Source organism: Anopheles coustani, unplaced genomic scaffold (genome assembly GCF_943734705.1).
Source record: "Anopheles coustani unplaced genomic scaffold, idAnoCousDA_361_x.2 scaffold_13_ctg1, whole genome shotgun sequence".
Taxonomy (NCBI): Eukaryota; Metazoa; Arthropoda; class Insecta; order Diptera; family Culicidae; genus Anopheles; species Anopheles coustani.
Window position 1 is genome coordinate 932,739 of NW_026525388.1, and position 8,689 is coordinate 941,427.

Here is an 8,689-nt window from a genome sequence, read left to right on the forward strand (position 1 = left end):
TTACAACCCAAGATGCTAGAAACGGATTTTGAACCATTTCGGCATACTTGTAATGACAAGTCAAGATGCTAGAAACGGATTTGTACCTTTTCGGCATACTTGGAATGACAACCCAAGATGCTAGAAACGGAATTTGAACCATTCCGGCATACTTGGGATGACAACCCAAGATGCTAGAAACGGATTTTGAACCATTCCGGCATACTTGGGATAACAACCCAAGATACTAAAAACGGATTTTGAACCATTCCGGCATACTTGGGATGACAACCCAAGATGCTAGAAACGGATATTGAACCATTCCGGCATACTTGGGATAACAACCCAAGATGCTAGAAACGTATTTTGAACCATTCCGGCATACTTGGGATGACAACCCAAGATGCTAGAAACGGATTATGAACCATTCCGGCATACTTGGGATAACAACCCAAGATACTAAAAACGGATTTTGAATCATTCCGGCATACTTGGGATAACAACCCAAGATACTAAAAACGGATTTGGAACCATTCCGGCATTCTTGGGATTACAACCCAAGATGCAAGAAACGGATTTTGAACCATTTCGGCAAACTTGGGATGACAACCCAAGGTGCTTGAAACGGAATTTGAACCATTCCGGCATACTTGGGATGACAACCCAAGATGCAAGAAACGTATTTTGAACCATTCCGGCATACTTGGGATGACAACCCAAGATGCTAGAAACGGATTTTGAACCATTCCGGCATACTTGGGATTACATCCCAAGATGCAAGAAACGGATTTTGAACCGTTCCGGCATACTTGAGATGACAACTCAAGATGCTAAAAACGGATTTTGAACCATTCCGGCTGTTCCGATAGCTCAAGTCGATGGTTCAGCTTGGACTGGTACATTTATTGATGTAATCTAACATGTTATCTTAACGCTAAATCTTATCTCACAAACACTTATTACTTATCTATCACTAACATATCTACTACTGGTAACATAATTATCTTATGCAAAGGACTGTGCTACTGGGGCATCATTTGCCTACTTTACGGCGCTAACATCCCGACCACCATAAAAATTCAAATTTTTATAAACTAATTAAACTATTTACACTGTTGAACCTTTCCTCCTTCCTTTCTGTTGCCCTCAAATGGAAGTACGCATAACTTGGCAACTGGCCTTTTCACTTTATCCGACTGAGCTGTGCGCAAAGTAACTACCCTGACTATACCGTCCTTCCCTGGGTGCACTTCTATCACTCGTGCCAATGGCCATTTGTTTGGTGGCATATTGTCATCACGAATGATAACCATTATTCCAGGTTCTATAGCCGTCGCAGGCATACTCCACTTATTCCTAACGTGCAGCTGATGCAGATACTCGGATCGCCATCGAGCCCAAAAGTGCTGAAATCGCTGTTGAATCACCCGCCAATGATTCAACCTGCCTTCCGGAATATCCCGCAGATCAATATCCGGGACCTGCTGCATATTTGAACCCGTGATAAAGTGGCCCGGTGTAAGTGCTTCCAAATCTGCAGGGTCATCCGACATCGGAGTGATAGGTCGCGAATTCAGGCAACATTCTACCTGCGCCAACAGCGTGACCATATCTTCATACGTGGTAGCTGCGTCTCCCAATACACGATGTAGATGACGCTTCATCGACTTAACCGCTGCCTCCCAAAGTCCTCCGAAGTGGGGAGCTCCGGGCGGAATGAAACTCCATTTCAAACCTCGTTCGCTGCTCCAAGTTGTTACCTCTGCCTGAAATTGAGAGGAACTAAGCAGATCATAGAGTTTACGCAGTTCGTTGGCGGCTCCCTTGAAGTTGGTGCCATTGTCGGAGTGCAGTTCAGCCACTAATCCTCGCTTCGACACGAATCTTCGGAGTGCCGCTATGAAGGCTGCCGTGGACAGAGAGGAAACCAACTCCAGATGCACTGCCCGCGTAACGAAGCACACAAACACTGCGATGTATGCCTTTGTGGGTGCTGCCTTCCTATGACCGCCCTTGATGTACACTGGGCCGCAGTAATCCACACCCGATATGGCAAACGGTCTCGCTTCCGCTACTCTTGCTGCAGGTAACTCTCCCATTGGTTGCACCACCAGCTTCGGCTTATTCTTGAAGCAGCTGACACACTGCCGCTGCACTTGCCGAACCACTGACCTCACTCCCATGATCCAAAATCGTTGTCGTAATGAGGTCAACATCAACTGTGGCCCAGCATGAAGCAAGTTGACATGGTAATGTAACGCCAACAACCTCGCCAACGGATGCCCTTTGGGAATTATTATGGGATGCTTTGCTGCCTCACTCATATGCGCGTTCTGAAGCCGTCCCTTGACACGAATCAATCCGTCTTCGCCCAGAAATGGATCGCAGAACCTCAAGTCCGAAGCACTCGGCAAACTCCTTCCTTTCTTCAACGTGTCCAGCTCTGCCGCCAATTGCTCCCTCTGTGCCAAGCGGCAAAGCGTTGACTCCGCCTTCCTTAAATCCTCCGTGGTCAACGGTGCCATTTCCTCTGACGTTGGTTTTGCATGCGACCTTAGAGCGTGGAGATATCGCTGACAATATCCCACAACTCTGCGCAGCTTCGTGTATGTGGAGCACAGGGAGTAGAGTCGGTCACTAAAGTTCTCTTCGTCAAGCGAAGAGGCTAGTACCGCTGTTGCTCGTTCTTCTCCTGTAGGTTCCAATGCCTTTGCATTGTTTGGCAATGCTGGCCACGATTCTTCCTCCAAGGAGAGCCATGTTGGCCCCGACCACCATTGCTTGGTGTCGATAAGTGCCTCCGGATCCACACCTCTAGACACCAGATCCGCCGGGTTCTCGACTCCCGGCACGTGTCTCCATTGAGCTCCTTCCGCGTTCCGCTGGATCTTTGATGTGCGATTCGCTACGAATGTCTTCCAATTTCCATGAGGAGAATTCACCCAATGCCACACAGTCATGGAATCCGTCCATAAAAAGGCAGGCGCTCCTTCCGGCAGGACCTTCTTCACTAACCGATATATGTTGCTGCCCAAGAGCGCTGCACATAACTCCAATCTAGCGATCGTTATCTTTTGCTTCAACGATACCAACTTCGATTTCGATATAAAGAAGTTCACTGTCGCCTTTTCGCCAACTTTCTGACAACGGATGTAACAACAAGCTCCATACCCCCTTTCCGATGCGTCGCAGAATATATGCACTTGTTTTTCCATACTGCTATCCGTTACCACTGGTCTTGGAACTTCTATCTTTGATAGTGCCGTAAGTTGGGGAAAGAACGCCATCCATTCTGCAAACAAGCCTTCTGGTAACACATCGTCCCAGTCCCAGCGTTTTCCCTTGGCATCCTTCAAAGTTACTATACGTTGCAAAAGCAGCTTTGCCTTCATCTTAACAGGATCGAGGAATCCTAATGGATCATATACTTTCGCGAGGCATCCCGATACCTGCCGTTTCGTGCGTAGGGTTTCGATCTGTGGCGGTAGCCTAACTTGAACACTCAAGACGGCCGACGATGTGTTCCACGACAAGCCCAATGTGGACACCGTACCTGTAGGCTCCGTCCCAAACTCATAATTTCCTGCCTTCGCGATGTGCTCTGGTGTGATTGCTGCAAGCGCTTCTGGCTCATTGGAAGCCCACTTGCGGAGGCCAAACCCTCCCATGCTGAGCAACTCACTGAGCTCCTTTACCATGTTTCCCGCTTCCTCTATGGTCGCTGCGCCGGACAAGATGTCGTCAACATAGAAATCATTTGCGCAGCGTGACGCCATGGGAAACTGATGCCCTTCATCTTCGAAAATCTTAAATAATGTCCTGATTGCTAGGAAGGGTGCACACGCGGTCCCATACGTTACCGTATTCAGAACGTAGACCCCAACTGGATCATTGGCGGTTTCTCTCCATAATATTCGTTGTAGATTTTTATCTTCTTCCGCCACCAAGACCTGCCGATACATTTTTTCTACATCAGCCACAAAGGCCACAGGCCTCATCCTGAATCTGAGAAGAATGACTTCTATGTCGTCTTGTAATCGCGGTCCAGTCAACAAAATGTCGTTTAAGCTTAGCCCGGTACCACAACGGCATGATGCATCGAACACCACTCGACACTTTTTCGTCAATCCATCAGTCTTCCAAACTGCCTGGTGCGGTAGGTAAAACCGTGGCGTGCCCTCTGCCATCTTATCTTCTACATAAGTTGACACCTTTGTCATATGCCCTAGTCTGATGTATTCGGACATAAATTCCTTGTACGCGGCACCCAGGTTCGGCTCCTTGATCATACGCCTTTCAATGGCCGCTAACCTTTTCAATGCTGGTTGAAGTGAGTCTCCCAACCTTTCTTCGAAGTTGGCTACCTTGGGCAACTTAACGACATACCTTCCCGACTCGGTGCGCCTCGTTGTGTTTAGATAAAGGTTTTCACATTCCTCATCTTGCTCGGACCGTACACGTTCTTCCGGTATCGCTTCCAGGCTAGCCAGCTTCTCAAATATTGCCCCAAGATCGTTGTCAGCCAAACAGGAACAGACGACCTCAGCTGCATCTTCAGAGACTCGTTCTTCCCTGCCGCATACAATCCAACCAAGGCTGGACTCCAGGAGCTTTGGCAAGTGAGGTGCTAACTTTAATTGACCTTGTTGGAGCAACTCGCCAAATAACTCTGCACCAATCAGAAGGTCTATCCGCTCACTCCGGAAGAATGCTGGATCTGCCAATATCAGTGCTTGGGGAATGTTCCAAGACTCCGTGTTCCGAGTTTGCGCTGGAAAGTTGGCTGTTATGTTTCGCAGCACCAACCAATTCACTCGAGACACAAAGGTTGACGCTCGTGATTTCATGGTAGCTCCCACCATCGTCTCTGCCTTTAGCGAAACTGCTCCGATGCCGGACAAAGGTTTATTTAGTCGCCTTTTCTTCAGCTTCAACTGCTGTACCAACCGTTCGCTCATGAAGTTGGATTGCGACCCCTGGTCCAGCAACGCTCTAGCTGGAAATTCTCTACCTTCATCATTGCAAATCAACACCTGAGCCGTTGACAACCAAATCATTTTCTCTTGTGGAGGCTGCGAATCAACTGGAGCTTGTATGTACGTGGTGGCGCTTATGCTGCTCTCTGTTCTCGGGGTAATCGGATTGGTTTTGTTGCATACTAAGGTGTGATGTCGTTTCTGACAGTTTCCGCATCTTGACTGGGCCTTACAGAATCTTGCTTGATGCTCCTTTCCCAAGCAGTTGAAGCACAAAGACTCAACCTTCGCAATCTGTTGGCGCTCTGACAACGACATCTTTGCAAATCTCTCACATCTTGCGATATGATGATCGGCCTTACACAACACACACCCTCTGAGCATGTTGCCTGTCTGAGCTGCACAGGACATTGAAGCTGGATACGGTCTTTGTGTAGGCTTTCGAGTACTTTGATGATCATGATTTGTTCCCCTGGTTGCCGGCCTCGTATCGATCCTGTTTTGCGTGTGGACGACCGAGTTTGTCAAAATCTTGATGCGCCGCTCACAAAACTCCATCAATGCCTTAAAGGTATCCGTCTTCTGCTCGGCTGCAATAAGTTCGAAAGCCATTAGTGTTTGCTCGTCGAACTTGTATCTTACCAGACTTGACAATGGGGTATCCCAGGAAGATACAGGCTCCTGCAATCTGTCCATCCCAAGCACTAAGCGCTTCGATTCGTTGACGATACGAGTCAATTCCTCCGCCGTTGCGGCAGCCATCGGTTGCAGATCCACCAACGCCTTGAAGTAGTTCCGTTTCAGCATCTTCGCATCATCAAACCGATCCAACAACGCTTGCCACGTACTGTTGTAGTTTCCTTCTACAAGCTTTACGTGGTCGAATAACCTGGCAGCATCTCCTTTTAGCGAAGCCAACAAATATTGCACCTTCATTATGTCCGACAACTCTGCATCGTGAACCATTGCAGTGAAGCGATCCTTGAAGCTCATCCATTTTGTTTTGTCACCATCGAACGCCGGTAAATCGATTTTGGGAAGCCTCACTTGCGAATTTGTAAAACTTGCATTCGCCATTGTACTATTTGCAGCCGGCCTATGGCCGTCCGCCCCATCTTGCTTCTCCAACAGAAAGCCCTTCACCCGATGGAACTTCCCGTAGAAGGCTTGTTTTTCGGTCAAAAGTTCCACCGTATCACATTCTTCGTGTTCCGTTAGTAACTTTTCTCTCGCACTTTCGAAGTTACTCTTAGCCTCTTCCAACGAAATGAGGAGGCTGCTTATCTGGCACTGCTGGTTTTCGGTATAATTTTCGACGAACTCATAAAAAAAATCAACTCCCGCTAACTTGTCGTTGTATACGCGTTTCAACTGACGCACCATTTTGTCCGAAACGGGCATTTTCCTTATTATTTTTGTCCCGAGAAACGCTAATCCTTATACGCCAACCGCCAACTTTTTGTGCCACACTGTAGCGTCGACTCAAATTCGCGCGCGCTTTGCTGGATTTGGTTGCCGCTTGACACGGTCGTTCACGTACAGGTCCAATGGTCACAATTTCACCACGGCAACCACCACGAACTAGTGAATCTAACTACCATCCACTGAACTCAAACTCTTTCCGCGAATCAACTCTCTAACGCGGTTTACTCCGGATGAATGTTACAAGAATCCAAATTCTATCCGGTTCGAAGGACCAATGTTCCGATAGCTCAAGTCGATGGTTCAGCTTAGACTAAAATACATTTATTGATGTAATCTTACAAGTTATCTTAACGCTAGATCTTATCTCACAAACACTTATTACTTAGCTATCACTAACATATCTACTACTGGTAACATAATTATCTTATGCAAAGGACTGTGCTACTGGGGCATCCTTTGCCTACTTTACGGCGCTAACAAGCACCTTCTAAACACCATTTTGCATCGTCTCATTCTCTTTAAAGTCACTTTAAGCACCTTCTAAACACCATTTTGCATCGTCTCATTCTCTTTAAAGTCACCTTAAGCACCTTCTAAACCTCATTTTGCATCGTCTCATTCTCTTTAAAGTCACTTTAAGCACCTTCTAAACACCATTTTGCATCGTCTCATTCTCTTTAAAGTCACTTTAAGCACCTTCTAAACCTCATTTTGCATCGTCTCATTCTCTTTAAAGTCACTTTAAGCACCTTCTAAACACCATTTTGCATCGTCTCATTCTCTTTAAAGTCACTTTAAGCACCTTCTAAACCTCATTTTGCATCGTCTCATTCTCTTTAAAGTCACCTTAAGCACCTTCTAAACCTCATTTTGCATCGTCTCATTCTCTTTAAAGTCACTTTAAGCACCTTCTAAACCTCATTTTGCATCGTCTCATTCTCTTTAAAGTCACTTTAAGCACCTTCTAAACCTCATTTTGCATCGTCTCATTCTCTTTAAAGTCACTTTAAGCACCTTCTAAACACCATTTTGCATCGTCTCATTCTCTTTAAAGTCACTTTAAGCACCTTCTAAAGACCATTTTGCATCGTCTCATTCTCTTTAAAGTCACTTTAAGCACCTTCTAAACACCATTTTGCATCGTCTCATTCTCTTTAAAGTCACTTTAAGCACCTTCTAAACCTCATTTTGCATCGTCTCATTCTCTTTAAAGTCACTTTAAGCACCTTCTAAACCTCATTTTGCATCGTCTCATTCTCTTTAAAGTCACCTTAAGCACCTTCTAAACACCATTTTGCATCGTCTCATTCTCTTTAAAGTCACCTTAAGCACCTTCTAAACCTCATTTTGCATCGTCTCATTCTCTTTAAAGTCACTTTAAGCACCTTCTAAACCTCATTTTGCATCGTCTCATTCTCTTTAAAGTCACTTTAAGCACCTTCTAAACCTCATTTTGCATCGTCTCATTCTCTTTAAAGTCACCTTAAGCACCTTCTAAAGACCATTTTGCATCGTCTCATTCTCTTTAAAGTCACCTTAAGCACCTTCTAAACACCATTTTGCATCGTCTCATTCTCTTTAAAGTCACTTTAAGCACCTTCTAAACACCATTTTGCATCGTCTCATTCTCTTTTAAGTCACCTTAAGCACCTTCTAAACCTCATTTTGCATCGTCTCATTCTCTTTAAAGTCACTTTAAGCACCTTCTAAACCTCATTTTGCATCGTCTCATTCTCTTTAAAGTCACCTTAAGCACCTTCTAAACACCATTTTGCATCGTCTCATTCTCTTTAAAGTCACTTTAAGCACCTTCTAAACACCATTTTGCATCGTCTCATTCTCTTTAAAGTCACTTTAAGCACCTTCTAAACCTCATTTTGCATCGTCTCATTCTCTTTAAAGTCACCTTAAGCACCTTCTAAACACCATTTTGCATCGTCTCATTCTCTTTAAAGTCACTTTAAGCACCTTCTAAACCTCATTTTGCATCGTCTCATTCTCTTTAAAGTCACCTTAAGCACCTTCTAAACACCATTTTGCATCGTCTCATTCTCTTTAAAGTCACTTTAAGCACCTTCTAAACCTCATTTTGCATCGTCTCATTCTCTTTAAAGTCACTTTAAGCACCTTCTAAACACCATTTTGCATCGTCTCATTCTCTTTAAAGTCACTTTAAGCACCTTCTAAACCTCATTTTGCATCGTCTCATTCTCTTTAAAGTCACCTTAAGCACCTTCTAAACACCATTTTGCATCGTCTCATTCTCTTTAAAGTCACCTTAAGCACCTTTCAAACACCATTTTGCATCG

At 45.3% G+C, this 8,689-nt stretch overlaps 1 protein-coding gene across 1 annotated transcript; it reads right to left on the reverse strand.

Moving 5' to 3' along the window:
* Window positions 1–1,082: 1,082 nt before the first annotated feature.
* Window positions 1,083–6,338, reverse strand: LOC131271258 (uncharacterized). The gene has a single exon (XM_058272669.1). The coding sequence runs from the start codon at window positions 6,336–6,338 to the stop codon at window positions 1,083–1,085; it is 5,256 nt and encodes a 1,751-aa protein (XP_058128652.1).
* Window positions 6,339–8,689: the final 2,351 nt, after the last annotated feature.